General features: G+C 40.1%; 1 protein-coding gene across 6 annotated transcripts in view; it reads right to left on the bottom strand.

The window, feature by feature from the left end:
• Positions 1–1,883: 1,883 nt before the first annotated feature.
• The window catches only part of ERLIN1 (ER lipid raft associated 1), an 86,303-nt gene continuing 64,539 nt past the window's right edge, over positions 1,884–23,647 (bottom strand). For 5 of the 6 annotated variants that reach the window (XM_073686088.1, XM_073686087.1, XM_073686090.1 and 2 more), the window contains exons 6-12: positions 17,754–17,879; positions 17,436–17,513; positions 17,294–17,348; positions 14,505–14,596; positions 13,144–13,233; positions 9,710–9,789; positions 1,884–2,722 (exon numbers count right to left, since the gene is read on the bottom strand). In XM_073686088.1, coding sequence (XP_073542189.1) covers positions 2,528–2,722; positions 9,710–9,789; positions 13,144–13,233; positions 14,505–14,596; positions 17,294–17,348; positions 17,436–17,513; positions 17,754–17,879 — 716 coding nt within the window. In that variant the 3' untranslated portion in view covers positions 1,884–2,527. Of the gene's footprint in view, positions 2,723–9,709; positions 9,790–13,143; positions 13,234–14,504; positions 14,597–17,293; positions 17,349–17,435; positions 17,632–17,753; positions 17,880–23,647 lie in introns of those variants that run through there. The other variant, XM_073686091.1, reaches the window with a different exon arrangement.

Genomic DNA, 23,647 nt, shown 5'->3' with positions numbered 1-23,647 from the left:
GAGAACACCATTGTTGGAAAAAAAAATCATAAAAAAGCCAGACTGGAATTTGCCAAACTACATGTTGACAAGCCACAAAGCATCTGGGAGAATGTCCTATGGACAGCTGAGACAAAAATTGAAGTTTTGAGCAAGGCACATCAGCTCTATGTTCACAGACGGAAAAATGAAGCATATCAAGAAAAGAACACTGTCCCTACTGTGAAACATGGAGGAGGCTCTGTTATGTTCTGGGGCTGTTTTCTGCATCTGGCACAGGGTGTCTTGAATCTGTGCAGGGCACAATGAAATCTCAAGACTATCAAGGGAGTCTAGAGAGAAATGTGCTGCCCAGTGCCAGAAAGCTTGGTCTCAGTTGCAGGTCATGGTCTTGCAACAGGATAATGACTCAAAGCACACAGCTTAAAACACCCAAGAATGGATAAGAGGAAAACATTGGACTATTCTGAAGTGGCCTTCTATGAGCCCTGACCTAAATCCTATTGAGTATCTTTGGAAAGAGCTGAAACATCCCACCTGGAAAAGGCAACCTTCACACACGAGACAACTGGAGCAGTTTGCTCATGAGGAATGGGCCAAAATACCCGTCGAGAGGTGCAGAAGTCTCATTGACAGTTACAGGAATTGTTTGATTGCAGTGATTGCCTCAAAAGGTTGTTCAACAAAATATTAAGTTAAGAGAACCATCATTTCTGTCCAGGCTTAATTCATGAGTTTAATTTTTTTAAAAATTCTGTGGCAGCAGGGTTGAAAAGCAATGTCTGACTTTCATTTGTTCATTTTCATAGATTTTTTAATTTATTATTACTTTTGTCAGATTCAAGTTATTTTTGTGACCATTGTGGGTTTTTCTTTCATTAAACGAGGGGTAGCAACAATTTTTTGGACCATGTGTGTACATAGAAGTGAGAAATGATTAACTAATATGTATGTTTCCATGTTGTATATTCAGTGCTGCTTTTTCCACTATTTTTTATGAAAATAACAGTGCAAGAAATGTTATTCTCACCTTCACATCCTATGTGAAAACATTGCAATGGAAAAGAACAAACAGAAATCCCAAAGACTGCATCCACCTTTGCAACCATTGTTTATCTATTCTTGCAATGCATATAAAATGAAAGCTAAGGCAACTTTGTCTCAATTAAAGTATTCTTTGTTACTATCTTCTTCTATTTGTCCCCTACATTTTTTGAATCAAGTTTGTAAGAAGAGAACAGATTAAAAGGAGTATGACTGCAGGACAGCAGAGCTCAAAGGCATCCATAGCACCTGTAAACACAAAGCAATACTTTTGATTAATGACGTTTGCTCATTCTCCCCAAAATTAGTAAAATTCAAAGTTGCTTGTGAAAACAAGCAACTTTGAAAATTTACTTATTAAAAATCTTCTCCATTCTCAGGCAATGAGCAGTATACAATAAAATAAAAAAAAATCACTCCTTTCATAAGATACCAGCCACCTCTGCACTCTCAGCAGTGGTCAGTCAGTCTATGCAAGGAGCAGAGAGCTCATAAGCTTTCTGCTATAGAAAATGTAAGATCTGCTTTCAAGCTGGCCAGACTGCTGGATCTGGACAGTTTCAAAGCCTCTATGCTCTACTGCCATTGAAGAGTCAAAGCTGACACACTTCGGACCAGAGGCTCAATCATGACATCGCCCTGAACTGTCAATCATTCAGGAGGACACAGTCCCTCGGTAACAAGAAGCTGGGAGGCAGGAGAGTGGTGCGTTCCTGAAGACTAGCTGCCTTCAAACCTTTAAGGCTATTTGAGCACATTTCATCTTTCAATTTAGATGCATTGGAACAAGTTTTTAGAAAAAAAAATTGCAAAGTTGGACTTTCCCTTTAGGCATGTAGATAAGACAGATGAGGCTGCTCAATCAAAGAGGTGCTGTATTCTTTTGTGAAATAAAGACAAAAAATTAGAACCTTTTTATTTAGAAAAGCAGCTGTAGAAGGGGTAATGCTGTAAGACGTTGATAATGCTCCACGTAGAAATGTTAGGCCAGTTTTCTCCTGTTAGAAAAGTCAGTTTTTGTAATTCTTCTGGCAGACATCACAAATAGAAGTCATTGGTTAAGATTTAGGGTTGAGTCATCTGCATTGTTCAGAGGTAAGATCCTCTGCATGAACTCTGAATAGGTAAATGTCATTGTAGTGCAGCAATTTAATCTTCATAAAAAAGGTACAAACTTTCCCCCATACATGGTAACAGGAATGAGCCTTTCATAATAAATCTCTTGCTTGCAAAGTACACATATTGAAAGCTGAACAGATTTCAGCTTGCTGCCTCCTTTAACATCCACATCAAATATGCCAAAGTTCATGTATCTTAACAGGAAAAAGACGATATATTGGAAGCTCAAATTAAACATCTTGAAAAGAATGGGTGGGAGCATACTGAGTGGCAGTCACGGCTTTATGATTGCTCTCCCAAGATCTCTTGTGCTTGTTTGGGACACATCCCCACAGCTTCTGCCTCAGGTCCAAAAGGCTGTATTGAATATTCCTTTAGCTGTCATTCATACGTTCTTGCCTTTAATTTTGTGAGATTTACTTTGACCATCTGTTAGACCTGCATATTGCTGCATTACTGGCACCTCGGTAGATGAGGAATCCAAAAACATACTTGGGATATTATTCCCAAAATAGATTTTGTTGTTTGCTGATATAGCTTGGAATTTCATGAGTTCAAGATATTCTGGTGTCAGCTTCATCTGGAGGAAGAAAGCAACACAAGAAATTAACAGATGAGGACAAAAAAAAAAATGTAGAAATAGCTCTGTGAACTTCATCTAGTACAGTACACCATTTCACTGGTATTGTCAAATAAAAGTGTGTGCGTGTCTAGTAAAGTAACTTCCGTACATAATCGGCTGCTCCCACAGTGGAGTCTTATCAAGTGGTATGTCCTTGCCTGAATGCAAACTGCACCTCCGCTTACAATCTGACAGTACCTTTATATATACCCGATTATCATGCACATTTTCCACATAGCAAGTTACAGAAATGTAATTTGTGTATGAAAATATAGGGTGTAACTGTGTTGCCATAATTCTTCCAAACCGTAATCTAAAAACAGAAAATTCTGCACTTATAAATCCACAAATTGATATTGCTTACATGTAAAGTCTATTAGTAAGCAGCATTAATCCCTTTTCCCACATATGTATGTCATGTGCCTGGTGGGTGTGTATGGACCAGGCTCCAGAGCTCAGGCGGCTCCATACACAACAGGATCTAGCAGCATCTACCTGCATGTATTGGTATGGGAGGGTGACCTCCTCGGAAACAGGAAGCGGCATGAATTCTGGCGATGGTGTAGTGTAAGTGTCAAAACATGTTATTGTGATTCTGAAGGCCTACGGTTTAAAAGGAATCTGTCAGCAGGTTTTTGCTGTGTAATCTGAAGACAGTATGTTGTAGGGGTTAAGACGCAGTTTTCAACAATGCCTGTCTTATTAAGCTCCATGGTTTTGTTTGCTTGCAATGACTGTTTTAGCACCAGTAGCTTATCAGTGCTGGGACACAGCAGCACTGTGCCTGGTAGTTCAACAGTCCACCCTCTTTTGAGAAGCACCTCACTGTCTATAGACATTCTACAAACAGAGCCTGGTGTGGGGTCAACTTTCTCAGCTCTGCTGCATTACTAAATCTAAAAACTCTGAGGGTACGTGCCCACTATCAGGAACAGTAGTGTTATGGAAGCAGCGGATTTTTGCAGCGTTCTATTAAAAACATGTGTTTAGGTTAATATGCGGATTTACCGCATCTAATGACTGTCTATTGAGTAAAAATACGCAGCAGAGACTTGCATCTCCGCTACAGAATTAACATGCTGTGGCTCATAAACACGCACTGCAGGAGAGTTTAAGCAGCGTTGAATAGAAGCACAGTGGGCACTGGAATTTTTAGAAATCCCACCCACCGTGTTTGCAGTGTAGAACGCAGCGTTTTGGACGCATTGAAAATATGCTACGTCCAAAACACTACTGCTCCTAATCGTGGGCATGTTACCCCAACTGTATCAGAACGACAGCACCCAGTAAACTAAGAGATACATGGTTGGAATCGTGGTCTTTGTCTACATCATGCTGCTGTCAGATGAGGTAGCAAAAACCTACTGACAGATTCCCTATAACCCCTTCCAGATATGAGCAGTATATGTATGGCGCTGTGGGAGCGTAGCTATACTGCTTTCCGATTGCGCGGGCTCACAATGAGCGGCGCCGAGAACAACTGAGTGTCAGCTCTATATGAGTAGCAACGCCCTGGATCGGTGCTAGCGCCGATCACGGGCGTTTAACCCTTCAGCTGCTGCTGTCAATGGTGAAAGCGACATCGAGGAGCATAGCAGAGGGAGGGAGCTCCCTCTCTGTTCCCATCGGCACAACGCGATCGTGACTGCATTCTGCCGATGGTCTCCACGGTGACCCCGGCCCAAAGATAGCCGCTGGGTCACCCAGGGATGGTGGTCTGTAAGCGCCTGCTCAGTGCTGACACGGCTCATCCTTGCCTGCAATGCACTGTTCTAATGCACTGCATTGCAGAGTAATAGATCAGCAATCAGGGCAGGGAAAGTTGATGTAAAATAAGTTATTTAAAATTGTAAAAATATATCTTGAAAAAATAAAATTACAAAATAAAGAACAAAAAACAGAAAAAAATCTTAATTCAATAAATACATTTAATTGTGTAAAAAAAAACCTGTCACACTAATTAACCCCTTCATTGAACACCATAAAAAACTAATAAAAAAACGAGGCAAAAAATAAACAATGCTTTATCATCATACCTCCGAATAAAAAGTGGAATAAGAGCGATCAAAAAGACAAATGTAAATAAAAAAAAAACACCTTGTCCAGCAAAAAACACCCTGCCATACATCTCAGTCAGTAGAAAAAGAAAAAAGTTATAGCTCTCAGAATAAAGCAATGCAAAAATAATAATTTTTTCTATAAAACAGTTTTTATTGTGTAAAAGCGCCAAAACACAAAAAAACGATATAAATGTGGTACCGCTGGTAATTGTACTGACCCAAAAAATAAGGCTGCCTTATCAATTTTACCACTTGTGGAACGGCATAAAAAAAATAATTCCTGAATTGATGTTTTTTGTTCATTTTGCCTCCCAAAAATCGGAATAGAAAGTGATTAAAAAATCTCATGTGTCCAAAAATGGTACCATAAAAACGTAAACTCATCCCGCAAAAAACAAGCCGTAACAAGACGGCAATTGCACCGATCAGTAGAATAAAGTAGTCTAATCACTTACACAGCACAAAGAACAGCGTAAAAAATAAATAAAACCAATTCTTCACCTGCTGTTGATTTGTTCATTCTGCCTACCAAAGATCGCAGTAAGGCTCGGCGCAAAATTATCCTGTGCTCTGCGCTGAGCGCTTACACCGGGATTTCCATGTAAATGTCTAAAATACGTGATTCAGACGGAACCCATTGCGGAAGATTCCCTATAATGAGGGAGATAAAGGCACTATGGCTGCCGTCTGGCCTGTGATCTGGTGTTGTCCGCCTTTTCAGGCGTGCATAAAAGTGCCGTAGGCCACAGTTTTGTGCACTTCTGAAAAGGACAACGCCGAACAGAAGCCAGACAGAGTCCAGAGTAACTCTCCTGCCTCATTATAGTGAATGGATCCCTCAGGGGTTTCATGTGAGTTATGTCACTCGGACATTTAAATGGAAACCCTGATATCAGTGCTTAGCGTAGATCGCCAGATAAATGTGATCCAAAATGTTATGTAAAATGTTTCAAACAAAAAACAAAAGCTTCAAATCAATCAACAACAAAAATCAAGTTCCCACTCAGGTCCGTTATCTGTTAACAGAAATATAGTGGGCTTCCACATTACTAGTAGTACAAAGGGTCGGGAGAAGCGAAATGGCCCTTGCCCCTCCAAAAGAAATCCAGCAAATTTTGTACTCCCAAATCCAAATGCCTCCCACCCTTCTAAGCCCCAATGTGCCTAAATCGCAGTTAGCGTCTACATGTTTGGCATTCCTGTAGCGATGAGAGCCAGCCTAATTTATGGGTGCGTGCCTCCAGAAACAAGAGCTGGGCATAACGTACTGGTCACTACAATGGCAGTTTGTACTTTTCACTCAGCAACATCCGCTGCTGCTTGTTTCTGGAAAACAACCATAGAGTCAAAATCATCACTACACTTGTACATAAATTCCCAAAGGGCTATAATTTCTAAAATGGGGTCACTTGGGGATGGGGATTCTGCTCCTCTAGCAGTCTAGGGTCTCAGTATATGGAGACAACATACTATTCTAGGAAAATCTGCGTTCCAGGAGGCAAATAGCGCTCCATCCCTCCAGAGTCTTGCCATGTGGCTAAGCAGTACTATATATACAGCCACATATGGGATATTTCTACATTCAGCAGAAGTTGTGGGACAAATTTTGGTGTCATTTTTACCCATTTCCCAGTGTGAAAATGTAAAATCTGGGGCTAAAACAAAATTTTGGTGGTAAAAATGTAATTATTCTTTCTTTACCACCCAATGGTGTAAAATTCTACGAGGTACATGTGTTATTAACATGCTCACTACATCCCTAGATGAATTCATTGAGAGGTGTAGTTTGTAAAATGGGGTCTCTTATGGGGGGATTCTGTCAATCTGACATAGCACCGTCAAACCAGACCAGCAAAATATGAACTCCAATATAGCACTTCTTCCCTTCTGAGTTTTGCATTTTGCCTCAAAAGTAGTTTTCGACCATATATGGGGTATCGGCGTACTTCAGGAGAAATTGCACAACAAATTTTGGGGTCCATTTTCTCCTGCTATTCTTGTGAAAATTAAAAAATTGAAGGCTAAAAACATTTTTGTGGGAAAATTTTTTTTTTCATTTTCACAGATCAACGTTGTAAAATTCTGTGAAGCACCTGTGGGTTCAAGGTGCTCACCACACAGCTAGAGAAATTCCGTGAGGGGTTTCGTTTCCAAAATGGGGTCACTTGTGGGGGGGGTTTCCACTGTTTAGGCACATCAGGGGCTCTCAAAAACACGACAGGACACCCTCACACCATTCCATCAAAGTCTATGTTCCAAACCACCACTCCTTTTCTGTGCTCTGCCATGCCCCCAAACAGCGGTTTTCCCCCACATATGGGGTATCTGCGTGCTCAGGAGAAATTGCACAACAAATTTTGGGTTCCATTTTGTCCTGTTACCTTTGTCAAAATAAGACAATTGGTGATAAAAAAACATTTTTGTGGGAAATGTGTGAAATTTTTATTTTCACGGCTCAATGTTATAAACTTCTGGGAAACACCTGGGGGTTCAAGGTGTTCACCACACACCTAGTTAAGTTCCCTGAGGGTCTATTTTCCAAAATGGTGTCACTTGCGGAGGGTCTCTTCTGTTTAGGCACATCAGGGGCTCCCCAAACGCAAAATGGCGCCCGCTAATTATTCCAGTAAATTTTGTATTCAAAAGGTCAAATGGCACTCCTTCCCTTCTAAGCCCTGCCTTGCACCCAAACAGTGGTTTTTGCCCACATATGGGGTATCTACATGCTCAGGAGAAATTCCACAATAAATTTTGGGGTTCATTTTTTCCTGCTACCCTTGCGAAAATAAAAAAATTTGGGTCTAAAGTAAAGTTTTTGGGAAAAAAAGTTAAATGTTCATTTTTTTTTCTTCCATATTCCACATACATACCAAGAAGAGGGATGAAGAATGCGATACATACCAGGATGAGGGGTGAAGGGTGCCAAACATACCAGGAAGAGGGATGAGGAGGGCCATCCATACCAGGATGTGGGGTGCCATGCATACCAGGATGAGGGGTGCCTTGCATACAAGGATGGGGATGAGGGGTACCATGCATATCAGGATGGGGATGAGGGCCACATATAACAGGATGAGGGGGCCATATATACCAGGATGGGGGATATTAACAGAATTGGGGGACATTACCTCTATAACAGTGTCAGCAGCAGGCCCCTTCCCCCTTAACAATGCATGATGACAACATTTTTTGCTTACATTTTTTTTTCTATTTTCCTCCTCTATAACATAGGTGCATCTTATAGTCCGGTGCATCTTATAGTCCGAAAAATACAGTAGTTTTTCAGTGCTTCAGAGGGAAATCATAATGGAGCCACTGACATTTGGCCCAAACGCAAAGTGCACATAACAGTAGCAAATACACTGGCACCTCCCTCTATGGAATATAGGATTTTTATGCAATGTGCACATAGCCCAATTTTTTTCTCCCCCTTGAAAAAAACAATAACAAATATCTGGCAACGCCTTTTTCCCCCACAGTACAGATTCTTCCTTAGGGCTCGCTCACACGAACGTATAACACGGGTGAGTGCCATCTGATGTTTTATCGAATAGCACTCGGCATGATGTTATACTATGGGGCAGTGCAGATCTATGATCGTTTTCTCATGCTAATTCGGCATGAGAAAACAATTGCAGCATGCTGCAAGTGCATCCAAGAATCGGATCACACACACCCATACAAGTCTATAGGTGCATGTGAAACATCAGATGTCATCTGAGTGCAGTCCAATTATTGCCTCCATTGACGGCATCTGCAGTAGAGAAATTACTTTCTCCGTCTCCTCCGCGCCTGTGCTACGATTCTCTCATGCGGGCTTATCGGAGCAAGGAGCACTGATACTGGGCTCAAACTCGGAGTTTGAACAGAGTGTCATTTGCATAATTGACCCGATTTGCAAAAGAGACCTTGACCTTAATCTGATTAAACATGTTTATAAAGTAAGTCGGGAGAGATTTTCATTTTATGAGCATCTGGGAAACAGCTACCTTATGTGAATGGCTAATATAAGCTCCAATGAAAGTCTGAAATATATGGATCTCACCTGTTTCATTGCCTCTCTGCTTTACGATACAGAAATGCACAACATCAAAAGATAGCCAAAATAACATTACAATTTAATATGGATGTGTGGCAAGAGGAAAAAAAGATGAAGTGTCAGAAGACTTAAAAATAAAACAAACTATCAGAAGCCACCACCGTTTTTTTGTAGCATATTTCCTGAGCACTTATTGTAATTGTACTTTTGCACTGTTCATTTTTGGTCACTCTGATTAAGTGTAATAGCATATAGAGATCGAACTATATAACCAATATATTATACCTTTAAAGAAAAAATAATACTGAGGTTTTTAGACAGAGGAAATGCCCTTAAAGACAACATCTCGGCCCATGGCCTTCTCTCAACATCCTGTGCTTGAGCATAATCTACAAGATAGGTAAAAGTATTGTACAGCGTAGTTTTTCCTACTATCCTGTGCAAAAGAAACACCACAGGACACAAAATGTAGAGCAGAGAGCCACAGTGAGAAGCCTAATTATGAAGGTAAAATGAGATTAAGAGAACGTTGCTGCAGTGCAGGGCTCACCATCTCACCAATAGTGGAGGCAGAGCCTGCGGTGTGAACACTGCTAGGCGGTTCAACCACATAGCACAGCAGGGAGGAGTTCTTACCTCTCTCCAGACAGAGAAATCTGAAGACACTGGAAAGGATCTAGTTTACACACAGTATAATAGTCACATGTAGCTTGTTAATTTGTGAAAAAAATGTAGACCTTGTAACATACAATTAATATTGTTGCCACAATTGACTATTTTCTAGGCTTTTCAAATGGAAGTGGATAATTACGCCTACAATAAGCCCTTCCGAGACTAAGGACTCACCTTATTAGACTCTGCAAGCTTGTAAGCAGTATAGTATTCAGCATCAGCTCTTGCTCTTTCCCTGGCAAGAAAAGCGGAGTCTGGAACACAAACAAAAATGGTAGTAAAATACTTAATTTCAGCTAGCAACTTTTAAAAGGGGTTGTGCCACCTTCTTAAATGAGTACAACTGCAAACTACTTTAAAAAAAAGTGTACGTCTTCAAAAATTGAGGGATTTTTAATTGTGTAGTTTACCAGCCACCTCTGCAGTTCATCAGCGGTGGGTGGTCTCATAGGTAAGCTCTAAAGCTGACGGGATCCAGCCAGGTTCAGTGCCTCTGCGCTTCCCGATGCTGCCTGCTTGCAGAATGGGAGAGCGTACAGTTCAGACCAGCGGCGCAACCATGTCACTGCTCCGAACCTGCGTGCACTGCCTATGGGTAAGCAGGAAGAGGAGATTTAACAACCTCTTCAATGTTTAGTCTTAAATAATGTATTTTTGTATTACTTAATGTTACATTTACAGTTTTTTTCAAGTCTACAAATTGTAACAAAGACATACGTCCTATATTTCTTGGAATTCACAAATTGTGAAATATTTCATTAAATGCATCTTCCCAAACAACAATAGTTTGCTTGCTTGAAATGTGACATGAATTCACAAGTATTGTTTATAGAATAGTCTTATACCAAGTTAGCTCTAAATAGAGACAAGATTTGCAGTTGTGTAATAGTTATGATAGATTAAGTATGGATTAGATAAATAAGACCAATATCACTGGACACCTGGCAGCTTCTCTCCTGTGGGTAGATAAATTAGCGAGTAGCAGACAATTTTTGGAAGAGCAAACTTTGTCAGTGTACTTCCTCATTAGCAAATATGTGCTACATAAAAGATGAAGATGATTGCTGCATGGCAATCATGTCATCTTTAGGTCAATAAGTTCAAAGATCTCACCTGGCAATGGAAATGCAATATTTCCATGCCATATCGATAATTATAATTTGAAGTCAACACCATCCACAGATATATTGGTGATTAGGGAATATATTTAGTTCTGTGTGCTCAAGCGCAAGGATATTTTGGCCTTGGGAAACCAAATAATTGTAAAATAAACTGTTATTATGGGTATATCATAGTCATGTTTGGTGTGCTTAGGATGGTGAAAGTATGCTCGGAAATACGGCGGTTATATTATTCCACTATGAGGCTCCTGTGGGAAAATATGACAAGTTAGAATCAGGTGTATGTCTCGTTTTCCAGTACATACAAGTAAACATCCTTTATCCAACCTTTATAACATTTCATGTAGAGAAGCTCATGATCATAACCCAAGAGGACAATGTGAAATGCAGATCTTTCCAAATTTCTGAAGAGTTCCTCTCCAATCTAATCATAAGCGCTTTCTTCATTTATCCCTTCTGTTTTATTCTGTTTTTGCTTTTATGCAAGTCTTTCTTTTTTTTCATGTAATAAGCTTGTTCCTTAAAGGGGGTATTCCCATCTTCAAGGTCCTATCCCAGTATGTAGTAGGTGTAATAACATTAGGAAATAGCACCAATTAGAAACGTAGTATCGTTTTTCTGATTCATCAAGTCTCTTTCCTCATGTGCAGGGCATTGCAGGACCTTATATATCCATGGTTACGACCACTGATATAGTGACAGTTAGCTAGTTGCCAGTGGTCGTAACCATGGGTGGTACCTAAGGTCCTGCAATGCCCAGCACATGAGGAAGAGACATAGCAAATCAGAAAAACTATACTACATATCTAATTGGAGGTATTTGCAAATATTATTATTATTACATCTACTGCATATTGGGATAGGATCTTGGAGATGGGAATACCCTTTTAATGCTCTAAACACACCCAACAACTCTGAAGAGGGAAAGTATATCCTGGTTATGGTACCCTGTGATTGCAAGAAGACTACGAATCAGATGGCAAAATCTGTCTACAGGTCCAACTGAAGGAGAGAAAACTGATTGGATTGGATTCACAGCAGAAATAAAAGGTGGCCTTCCATATTGGATGCAACATTAAGAGGGGTTTCTCACTTGGTCAAGATCTGGAAGACATCATCAAAGTCTATAGGGTTTTAAAACGGAAGTCATCTGCAATGAGGTTGACCATGTCAACGTGCCAGGAGACGATTCCTAGACACAAAGAGAGAAACTCCATTTTGTACTGGATGTCAGTTTGAAAAATGTGGTCCCTTCACTGTAGACATACAATATCTGGAAGAGGATCTTTAAATAAAGTCAATTTGCTACCAAGGAGGCTCCATGGAGACTATGACTGAGTGGAGAGACTATATGCATAAAGGGAATCTGTCACCAGGTTTTTGCTCCCCCGTCTGAGAGCAGCATATCATACAGGCAGAGACCCAGATTCCAACGATTTATCACTTACTAGGATTATCAATTTATCTTCTGCAGATCTACCAGTTATATGAACTTGTATAACCCTATCCATACCACTGAATATACCTCAGTCTAGCTTGATAAAGGAGACCCCGTTCCTACGAAACGTGTTGCTGCCTAGAGTTTTTTTTATATTCTTCTAATATAGCTCCAGTCAAAAATTTAGCCTACGACTTTCGGCCTGCCCAGGAATTCCTTAGTTCCATCCCAGAATGGAGGGCAGAGTAGACTGGAAGGGAAGTGAACGGGAAGCTGCAGGGAGCGCAAGTGAGAGGAGGGAAACCTACGGTGGCACACTGCAGGGAAGAAATATATGGGCCCTGTCCTGTATTCCAGTCTTCAACTCCAGAACCATCTTCACTCACTGTTGCACCCCACATCCTAGGAGGCAGACGTGCAAGAGAATGGAGGCTGGAGGCTTTAGGAAGCAATTCTATAGCAAGAGTACTACATGCAGATTTTGTTGCAAATTATAGGAGTTTACTGTTTAAAGAACCCATGGCCAAGGCGCAGTTTGCTTTATTAAAAAAACAAACAAAAACAAACTCCTCTTTGCTTTACTTTGCTCTCCAAAGGTCCGTTATGTCAGTTATGGTTTGCAGTGCTTTTGTGACCTCAGTGTTGCAGATAAATAATGGACCTGAGGATGGTGAGTAAAGCCCAGTTCATTTTGAAATAAACTGTGCCTGTGGATAAAGATTTTCTGAAACCAGAAACTCCCTATAACAGTGTAGTCCATGAGAAAAAAATCTCGCAGACTGAATATACATAGGAAAATCTACAGCATTTTTATTTTTCATTGTGGAAAATTTCCGATTTAGGTGGGTGACGTTTCAAATTTTCAAAGCACATCAACATCGATTATTCTGTAACTTTCTGGGCATTTGTAGTACAGGATGTGTGCAGAAAATCCAACATCGCAACTTACTGTACGACTCTACAAGAATCTTAAATTAGTTGAAGGAATTTTCATTTAGAATTAAAAAAAGGAAGAGCATTAAAAAAGGTAATCAGGTGATCACACTGACCTTCAATCTCAGAAATTCTTTTTTCAGTTTCTTTCTCCATTACTTTCTGTTGGAACTGGATTTTGGCAACTTGGGCAACTTTTTCTGCCTCTGTCAATAAATCAGATTTGTGAATTCTACAGCAACTCAGTACTAAGTAAATGCTTGTTAACCTGTGCCAAAAACAAGCGTTGAAAATTCATGTCATGTTGAGTGATAGTTTCAACTGTGAAGCACATTTTCGATAAAGTGCTCACGAAGTCTGTGCATTTGTACACATCCCTGTTCAATTTGCCGTGATTGCAAAGAACTTACATTGTAACAATATAACCTGGTCGATGGCAAACACATTAACACGAGTGAGACAAGGGGTCAGCTCTCATCCCAACGGTGCACCATGACTGGCATGAAAGGGAACCTGTCAGCAGAAAAAAACGCTATTAAACTGCAGATGTGGGTTAATCTGCAGGTTAATAGTGTTCTGAACCAGCCTGACATCCGCACGTAGCCGCTCGTTGCGGGAAGAAAATGTAACTTTATTCTCCCCAGCAGGGTTCCGATTTCACTCAAGGGGACGACGCTGACCATACAGAGCAGTGGCTGTAACGGCGCCCCCGGCCCTGACTGACAGCCGCCCCCAATAACAGAGCTGGGGTTGCGGTTACAGCCGCCGTTCTGAGGTGACAGAATCCGCGCCGCCCCCGTGACTGAAACCAGAACGCTGCAGGGGGAATAAAGTTCATTTTCGTCCCACAGTGTTCAGCTAAGTGCGGGCACCGGGCAACTTAATAATGCTATTAACCTGCAGATTAACCCCATATCTGAAGGTTAAGAGCAGTTTTTCTGGTGACAGGTTCCCTTTAATACTTGCCTATTAAACAATGCCAATTGGTTATCTGTCAGATGCAAACAGTAATGCTTTGAATACTACGTATTTTAACAAATAAGCCAAAATAAACTTTCAATAAATGTAAAAAAAAAAAAGATAAATGTACACCATGATAAAAAGATACACATTTGGAATACCTGCAATGAGAATGACCTAAAGTAATGATCATTTTTTTATACCACCCGATGCATGGAATAAAGACATAACCTATTCGATGTTTATATTGTAAACAAAAAATATAGAAATCAGTTATTAGTGAATTAGCAACTAGTGAACACTAATGAAGTGTAACCCAAAATGCGCTATTCCAGATAAATGCTTGAATAATAAAAACAAATTGCTAACATTAGTCCCAGTAATTGACAGCAGATACTCCATTCGCAGTGGCATTTACTGCTGGAATCTTGGTCTTTTATTTTTAGCTACTGTATCAATACTACACAAGCTATAATGTATTCTACTATTGCTGCAAGTAGTAAAACGTAATATTTACCTATTACAGCTTTTTTCCTCTCAGTCTCCGCTTCTTTCTCCACTACTTTTTGCCTCTGAGCTGCTATTAGGAGCTTAGTCTTTTCACCCTCCCTTTAAAAATAAAAATGAAGAAAAGTACATAAAAGTCACACTCCGTTTATATGACTGGGTTTAGTATAACCCTCTTCACTGTGCCGTGCACAGTACTTTGTTTAGGTTACACTTTACACTGGTTGTCTACGTCACATTATTGTTTATTTTTGTGTAGGTGCACACTCACACTGTTGCCATTAACAGACAAAACCTACGTTGACACTATTTTGATCAAAAGAGTATGAAAGCCATCCTACCACAACAAGGTGTACCCAATCAATATGGCCCCAACTCTTTATCCTAAGTTTTGTCTGTTAATTGGCCACAGGGAGAATTTGCACCTACATATTGCATTTATACTAACATACAGTGGGGAAAATAAGTATTTGATGCACTACCAATTTTGCAAGTTTTCCCATCTACAAACAATGGAGAGATCTGTCATTTTTATCGTAGGTAAACTTCACCTGTGAGAGACAGAGTCTAAAAATAAAAAAACGAAAATCACATTGTATGATCTTTAAATAATTAAATTGCATTTTATTGCATGAAATAAGTATTTGATCACCTACCAACCAGCAAGAATTCTGGCCTTCTCAGACCTGTTAGTTTTACTTAAAGAAGCCCTCCTGCTCTGCACTCATTAACTGTATTAATTGCACCTGTTTGAACTGGTTACCTATGAAAAAGATACCTGTCCACATAATTAATCACACTCCAACCTCTCCACCATGGCCAAGACCAAAGATCTGTCTAAGGACACCAGGGACAAAATTGTAGACCTGCACAAGGCTGGGATGGGCTACAGGACAATAAGGAAGCAGCTTGGGGAGAAGGCAACAACTGTTGGCACAATTATTAGAAAACGGAAGAAACACAAGATGACTGTCAATCTTCCTCGGTCTGGGGCTCCATTCAAGATCTCGCCTGGTGGGGTAAGGATGCTTCTGAGAAAGGTCAGGAATCAGCCCAGAACTACACGGGAGGACCTGATCAATGACCTGAAGACAGCTGGACCCACAGTCTCAAACATTACAGTTAGTAACACACTAATCCGACATGGATTAAAATCCTGCAGGGCACACAAGGTCCCCCTGCTCACGCCAGCACATGTCCAGGCCCATTTGAAGTTCATCGATGACCATCTGGATGATCCAGAGGAGGCATGGGAGAAGGTCATGTGGTCAGATGAGACCAAAATAGAACTTTTTTGTATCAACTGCACTTACCGTGTTTGGAGAAAGAAGAAGGAGGAGTACAACCCCAAGAGCACCGTCCCAACCGTGAAGCATGGTGAGGGAAACATAATACTTTGGAGGTATTTTGGTCAACGGGGACAGGACGACTGCACAGTATTCAAGGGAGGATGGATGGGGTCATGTATGATGAAATTTTGGCTTATAACCTCCTTCCCTCAGTAAGAGCATTGAAGATGGGTCATGGCTGGGTCTTCCAGCAATACAATGACGCGAAACACACAGCCAGGGCAACTAAGGAGTGGCTCAGTAAAAACATTTCAAGGTTCTGGAGTGGCCTGTCCAGTCTCCAGACCTGAACCCAATAGAAAATCTTTGGAGGGAGTTGAAACTCAATGTTGCCCAGCAACAGCCCCGAAACCTGAAAGATCTGGAGAAGATCTGTATGGAGCAGTGGGCCAAAATCCCTGCTGCAGTGTGTGCAAACTTGGTTAAGAACTACAGGAAACGTCTGATTTCAGTAACTGCAAAGGTTTCTGTACCAAATATTAAGTTTTGTTTTTCTATTGTATCAAATACTTATTTTATGCAATAAAATCCAAATAATTATGTAAAAATCATACAATGTGATTTTCAGAATTTTTTTTTAAAGATTCTGTCTCTCACAGTTGAAGTGTACCTACGATAAAAATTACAAACCTCTCTATTCTTTGTAGGTGGGAAAACTTGCAAAATCGGCAGTGTATCAAATACTTATTATCCCCACTGTATGTTCCGGCTAATTTCTTTGGTTTTGCCTAAGTTTTTTATAATTTGTACAGTGGCATAGGTCCCCCTTTCGGGCTGTGTATCTCGACTATATAGCTTTTCACGGGCAGATGCAAAACAATCAGGTCTGGGTTCTGCTCTGCCCCTATCTATTTTAAGGTGTACTGCAAGAGTTATGGTCCATCCTTATTGGGTACACCTTGCTCCTCACAACCACAAATATATGAAAATCTCATACATGCAGTCATAAGACAGCCCCCTTTAATCATAGTTTTGGTTATTTTTTCCTTAATTTTAATGGGATCAATAAAAGAAATTAGGAATACATTTTTTTTTGTCCCACACTATCTAGTGGACAATAGACTGGTACCAATTCCTCTTTCTGATTTTTACTTTTCAACTTTGCTATTTAGAGACGGATAGAGTCAGAAGAGTCATTTTATTATTATTATAGAGTAGATAATTGCTCTATATGTACTGCAGGAGGACTCTACATGCTGCTCCAATGCTATTCTTTGGGAAAAGAGCTGTACTCCATCTCTTCCTGGAGAATGTATTAGTCCATTTAGGAATTTGCACCACAGGCTCTATTCAGAGATTCTGATGAAAATAATGATCAAAATAAGGTAACAAATTGATGATTTGTCTGGTAAAATGCCGGACACAGTGGAAACACTAGACATAGACAGATCTATTATAGAAACAATAGTTTGTTGGGCACATCTGGTTTCTGATGGCATCTGTGACTTACATTAATTCAAAGTTTCTTCGAATAGCTTCGGGAATTTTTGGCTTTGTAACACGTACTGCCTGAAAAAGAAAAATGTTAGTACTGATAAATATTGAATTGTGACTATCCTAGATTATTATTAGGAGGCGTTAGCAACCAAAACTTGCCTGTATTGTGAGTCCAGGAGCCATGAAATTAAGTTCTTTCTGAAGGGACAGTTTCAGGTTTTCATCTATCTGATCTGTACAAATATTAGAAAATCTTGAATGTAGAACAATTGAATTTCTTGAAGTAGTAACCATAGCATCTGATTTGTTGGCACAAACTGCATGGAAAGCAGGGTAACCAAAATGTGGGAACTACACAATAAATGTGATAAAAAATAAAATTTTAAATAATGGTTAATTAAATGCTTTTTTAATTTTCATTCCATTAATTTTTTTTTTTTTTCAATTAGTATCCATAATTGCGTAATACTCACCAAACAGTTCAATGTACACTTCCTGCAGGGTGTGTGAACTGCAGAACTGATTCAACTCATGGTGGATCTTGTTGAAGATTAAAGTCTTGTCATAATCTGCTGTGTAGTTCCTTACAACATCATATACTGTAGAGAAAGTTATAGGTCTGATTGCAGGACACACAAGTTTTTAGTTACAGCAAAGGTAGAAACACATCGCAAACATCTGAATACTTGTCTGGCTTATAGATTCTCTACATCCAGGGTTGCCAGCCGTCCTGAAATTCCAGGACTGTCCGTAAAAATAGGGCATTTTTTGCCCTGTCCGTAAAAAATTTTTAAGGTGTCCGTGATTTTTTTTGAAACTGAAGAAACTTATACAAATTATTTTGACTGTAATTATCAGTTAACACTAAATGTAACTAATGTCTTCATATCAGAATTATGGGCTGTAGACATGTATTACTTATAGTCATAATGATTTATTATGTTTTTCCAATTTGTCTGAAAAAAAGGTTGTCTGTTCTTGATTTTTTTTATAAATATCCAAAAAAAAAAAAAAAAGTAAAGATGGCAACCTTGCTCAGGTTGTGTGGAACAGGTTACCTCAAATCTACACAAAAATTAGGAGTAGTATAATTTGTCTCCATAGCCATGCAATGGTGAGGATAGTTATAGGTTATATGCTCACCCTGTTCAGTTGTGCAAAAAAGGTATGGCAGCTGTAAGTAAGCAGGTTGTGCAAGCTAGGTAAGAAAGGCTGAAGTATCGTGATGAGGCAGAGTGGACCCAGTGTTAAGACACTTTTAGTAAAGTCACTTCAATAGGAGAAACAGACCCTTAGGAGGGTGTTTTTTGGTGACATTTTTTAATCAAGAGAGGGAGTTGTGTCCCCCAATGAAGACTATGAGAAACAGATTTTACAGTAAGTAAAAATCTATTTTTCCCATTCATCTAATTGGGGAACACAGAACCATGGGACATCCTAAAGCTGTCCTTGGGGTGGGACAGTATTACATTTCATATCACCTTGTCTTCAGCCACAACCTAAGCGGAAGTCTGGGCTACTGCCGCTTTCAGTATCTTCCTACCAAGGCTTGCATCTGTCGAGGCAAAAGTGTGCACCCAGTAAAACTTAGAAAAAGTATGCAGCGATGCCCAAGTAGCTGCTTTACAGAGCTGCAAAGCTGATGCCTGATGACGAACCATCCAGGAAGCTCCTACTGCCCGTGCGGAGTGCGCCCTAAAATCCTAAATGGGCCAGCCTGGCCTTAGCCTTATAAGCCTGGACAATAGCAGAATTGATTCAGTGGGCAATGGTCACTTTAGAAGAGGCTTGACCCTTACGAGAGCCTTGTGGTATAACAAACAAGGACCCTGAAATGAGGCAGTAGCTGATAATCTTTTACATCTCGAACAACGTCCAAGCTGTGCACAGCCTTCTCCCTAGGATGAGGGGGTGCCGGACAAAAGAAAAGTAAAACAATATCTTCATTAAAGTGAAAACTCAAAACTACCTGCAGGAGAAAAGACGGAACCGACCTCAACACAACCTTATCCTAATGAAGAATAAGGTAAGGGGCGCAACAGGACAGAGCCGCAAGATCAGAGACCCTCCTAATAGAAGTAATGTTTATAAGGAAAGCTACCTTATAAGAAATAAAAAGCACAGAAATCTGTGTGATTGGCTAAAAAGGTGGAGACTGAAGAGCCCCCAGCACAAGATTCAGGTTTCAAGGATCCAAAGAAGCCCGATAGGGTGGCTAAACACGGAGAAAAGTCTAAATCTGGGGTAAAGACGCTAAATCCCTCTGTAACAGAATAACCAGCGAGGACACCTGAACCTTGAGGGATTTAAGAGTCAGCCCTAATTCCAATCTGGACTGTAAGATGGTGAGCAGCACTGGCAAGGAAAAAATGATAGTTGAAGTACTGGCAGACTCACACCAGCGAAAATAAGTCCTCTAAGTGCAATGATAGACTCGCAATCAGGATGGCTTCCGAGCCCTAATCATAGTCTGGATGACTGATTCAGACAGGCCTGTTGCCTTCACAATAACGTCTTCAACAGACACGCCATCAAATTGAGCGCACATATGGAAAAGCGAACCCTGGGACAGAAGGTCTGGGCGGTCCAGAAGAGCCCATGGGACATTCACCAGGAGACTGATCACATTCGAATAACAGGCTTTCCGAGGAAAATCTGGAGCAATGAGTGACTGGAACACCTTCTGCCCTGATCGTTTTGGGTAGTCTGAGTAGAAGCGGTAGAGGTGGAAAGAGATAAGGCATTGTGAAATGGGACCAAGAGATTACCAGGGCATCGACTACGATCAACTAGGGATCCCGGGATCTTGTCACAAAGTTCAACACCTTGTTATTTAATCTGGATGCCAATACATCTACATCTCGCTTATCCCAATGCTGACAGATCTGCCTGAACATCTCTGGGTGAAGAGCCCATTCTCTGGCGTGTGACTGGTGTTGACTTAAAGTCTGCCTCCTGTTGTCTACCCCTGGTATATGAACTGTAGAGATTAGAGGAACCATGCCCTCTGCCCACTCCAGAATCCCTGGAACGTCCGCCATTGCTGATGGGCTTCGTGGGCTCCCTTGGCAATTGATATAGGCCACAGCCATGCATTGTCTGACTGAATTTTGATCGGCAACCCCTGGAGTAGGTGCTGAAGATGAAAAAGAGCCAAGAACCAATGTCCACCGCACTCTCAAAATAAATTTTGCAATATGAATATCTTCAGTATAACTTTATTAAATGGTGTATGTATATACATTCAGGTAAAGTGAATCAGTTGAGAACAATAGGCGAATAAATAACGTTTCGACCTGTCCCAGGTCTTTGTCAGAGTTCGCAGAATATCTAAAATATAAAATAAAAATACCAAATAATACAGTATATACAATGAAATAGACGTACATGAAAAAATGAAAATAGGACTATAGTCCTTTATCTTTATTCCTTGATCTCTATTTACGAGCTATACAATTTACCAGTCCTCGCTGACACCTAGTCCCCTTATTCACTGATCTTACTTCATAGTATTTTTTAAAAATATATTCATATATGTTCATCATGATACCTAATGCAATTACTATTACATTATTTATATTTCTTCTTACAGTTATGTACTGATGTGACCATATGTTAAATATGGCCTATTGATTTTCAGCTTTGTATACAACCCCTGGCAAAAAATAAGGAGTCACCGGGCTCGGAGAATGTTCATTCAGTTGTTTAGTGTTGTTGAAAAAAAGCAGATCACAGACATGGCACAAAACTAAAGTCATTTCAAATGGCAGCTTTAGGGCTTTAAGAAACACTAAAAGAAATCAAGATTAAAAAGTGTGGTACTCAGTTAGGGTAATTTTTTTTCAGACCAAGCAGAGGGAAAAAATTATGGAATCACTCAATTCTGAGGAAAAAATTATGGAATCACCCTGTAAATTTTCATTTCCAAAACTAACACCTGCATCAAATTAGATCTGCTCGTTAGTCTGCATCTAAAAAGGAGTGATCACACCTTGTTGAGCTGTTGCACCAAGTGGACTGACATGAATCATGGCTCCAACATGAGAGATGTCAATTGAAACAAAGGAGAGGATTATCAAGCTCTTAAAAGAAGGTAAATCATCACGCAATGTTGTAAAAGATGTTGGTTATTCACAGTCAGCTGTGTCTAAAATCTGGACCAAATACAAACAACATGGGAAGGTTGTTAAAGGCAAACATACTGGTAGACCAAGGAAGACATCAAAGCGTCAAGACCGGAAGCTTAAAGCAATATGTCTCCAAAACAGGAAATGCACAACAAAACAAATGAGGAACGAATGCAAGGAAACTGGAGTCAATGTCTGTGACCGAACTGTAAGAAACCGCCTAAAGGAAATGGGATTTACATACAGAAAAGCTAAACATAAGCCATCATTAACACCTAAACAGAAAAAAACAAGGTTACAATGGGCTAAGGAAAAGCAATCGTGGACTGTGGATGACTGGATGAAAGTCATTCAGTGGTGAATTGCGAATCTGCATTGGGCAAGTTGATGATGCTGGAACTTTTGTTTGGTGCCGTTCCAATTAGATTTATAAAGATGACTGCATGAAGAGAACATGCAAATTTCCACAGTCATTGATGATATGGGGCTGCATGTCAGGTAAAGACACTGGGGAGATGGCTGACATTACATCTTCAATAAATGCCCAAGTTTACATTGATATTTTGAACAGTTTTCTTATCCCATCAATTGAAAGGATGTTTGGGGATGATGACATCATTTTTCAAGATGATAATGCATCCTGCCATAGAGCAAAAACTGAGAAAACATTCCTTGAAAGAAGAAACATAAGGTCAATGTCATGGCCTGCAAATAGTCCGGATCTCAATCCAAGTGAAAATCTTTGGTGGAAGTTGAAGAAAATGGTTCGTAACAAGGCTCCAACCTGCCAAGCTGATCTGGCAACAACAATCAGAGAAAGTTGGAGCCAGATTGATGAAGAGTACTGTTTGTCACTCATTAAGTCCGTGCCGCAGAGACTGCAAGCTGTTATTAAAGCCAGAGGTGGTGCAACAAAATACTAGTGATGTATTGGACTGTTATTTTGTGTGTTTGTTTTTCATGATTCCATAATTTTTTCCTCAGAATTGAGTGATTCCATAATTTTTTCCCTCTGCTTGGTCTGAAAAAAAAATTACCCTTACGGAGTACCACATTTTTTTTCTTGATTTCTTTTAGTGTTTCTTAAAGCCCTAAAGTTGCCATTTGAAATGACTTTAGTTTTGTGCCATGTCTGTGATCTGATTTTTTTCAACAACATTAAACAACTGAATGAACATCCTCCGAGCCCGGTGATTCCATAATTTTTGCCAGGGGTTGTATATGTGCTGACATCACTATCTACTCTGGAATAATATGCTTACTACGATGCCCACATGTCATTTAAATATTCCCTTTGTGCCCCATAAGATCTCTTCAGTAGCACATTTAATGTGATGATACCATTGATATGCCCATACTAACTTCACATAGATCGTCCGTAGCTTAATTAGCATTTCACCTCCTATTACATGTTTTAGTTAGTAATAAGTACTCCGATATTTACACCCATTGAAATTCCCATTGTTACAATATCCCATTGAAATGCCCATTATTACAATATCTACGCCCGTTCAAAAGCCCACCCATACTCTCTCTAGCTTGTCTGCATACACTTCCTATGTTATACACGCCCCCGTCTACGGACACGCCTATCGGGACTACATCTACAAGACCTAGATTCGCATCTAATGCAATTCCTAGTAAATATGCCTACCACGACATCACACAGAACGCTGGAGTTCAGCTGTGGATACACCTACCATGATGCAATATACATCACCTGACCGGCACAGACACCTTTTGATACCGGAAGTAATCTTGGGGCATATGATTTAAACCACCTCACTTACTATACCAATACACTTGGCAATGGATCGGGACGTGCTAGCATTACTACAGACTGCTTCTCAGCTGAACGTTTTACATCCAGGTGTGGTGAGGACTGAGGGTTGATGATCTTCTATCTTGATCTATATTCATTTATGTCATATGCACTATATTTCCTTATTCTCTCACTAGTACTCAACCATACAAGTGTATGCCTCCAAACTCTACATTTATGCGATTCAGGTATTCTCTCCTTGATTTAGTCCTCTTCATATGTTTTACAGACTTTGGCCATTTCACTGTTCTGATTTTCTGTGGGCACCTTCATCTTTACGTCAGCCTATGCACTACTAATACGTGATGCTATATTTGATACCTATTTAATGACATGTATTCTCCCACTATGCGAATATGGACCATATGTCTAGGCAAATTTTGTGCTACCTAACTTTGAGAATACTATATCGACTTTA

The sequence above is a fragment of the Phyllobates terribilis genome, unplaced genomic scaffold (genome assembly GCF_046119375.1).
Source record: "Phyllobates terribilis strain yellow unplaced genomic scaffold, ASM4611937v1 Scaffold_5__5_contigs__length_657084704, whole genome shotgun sequence".
Taxonomy (NCBI): domain Eukaryota; kingdom Metazoa; phylum Chordata; class Amphibia; order Anura; family Dendrobatidae; genus Phyllobates; species Phyllobates terribilis.
This window is presented reverse-complemented; position numbering and strand designations above follow the sequence as displayed.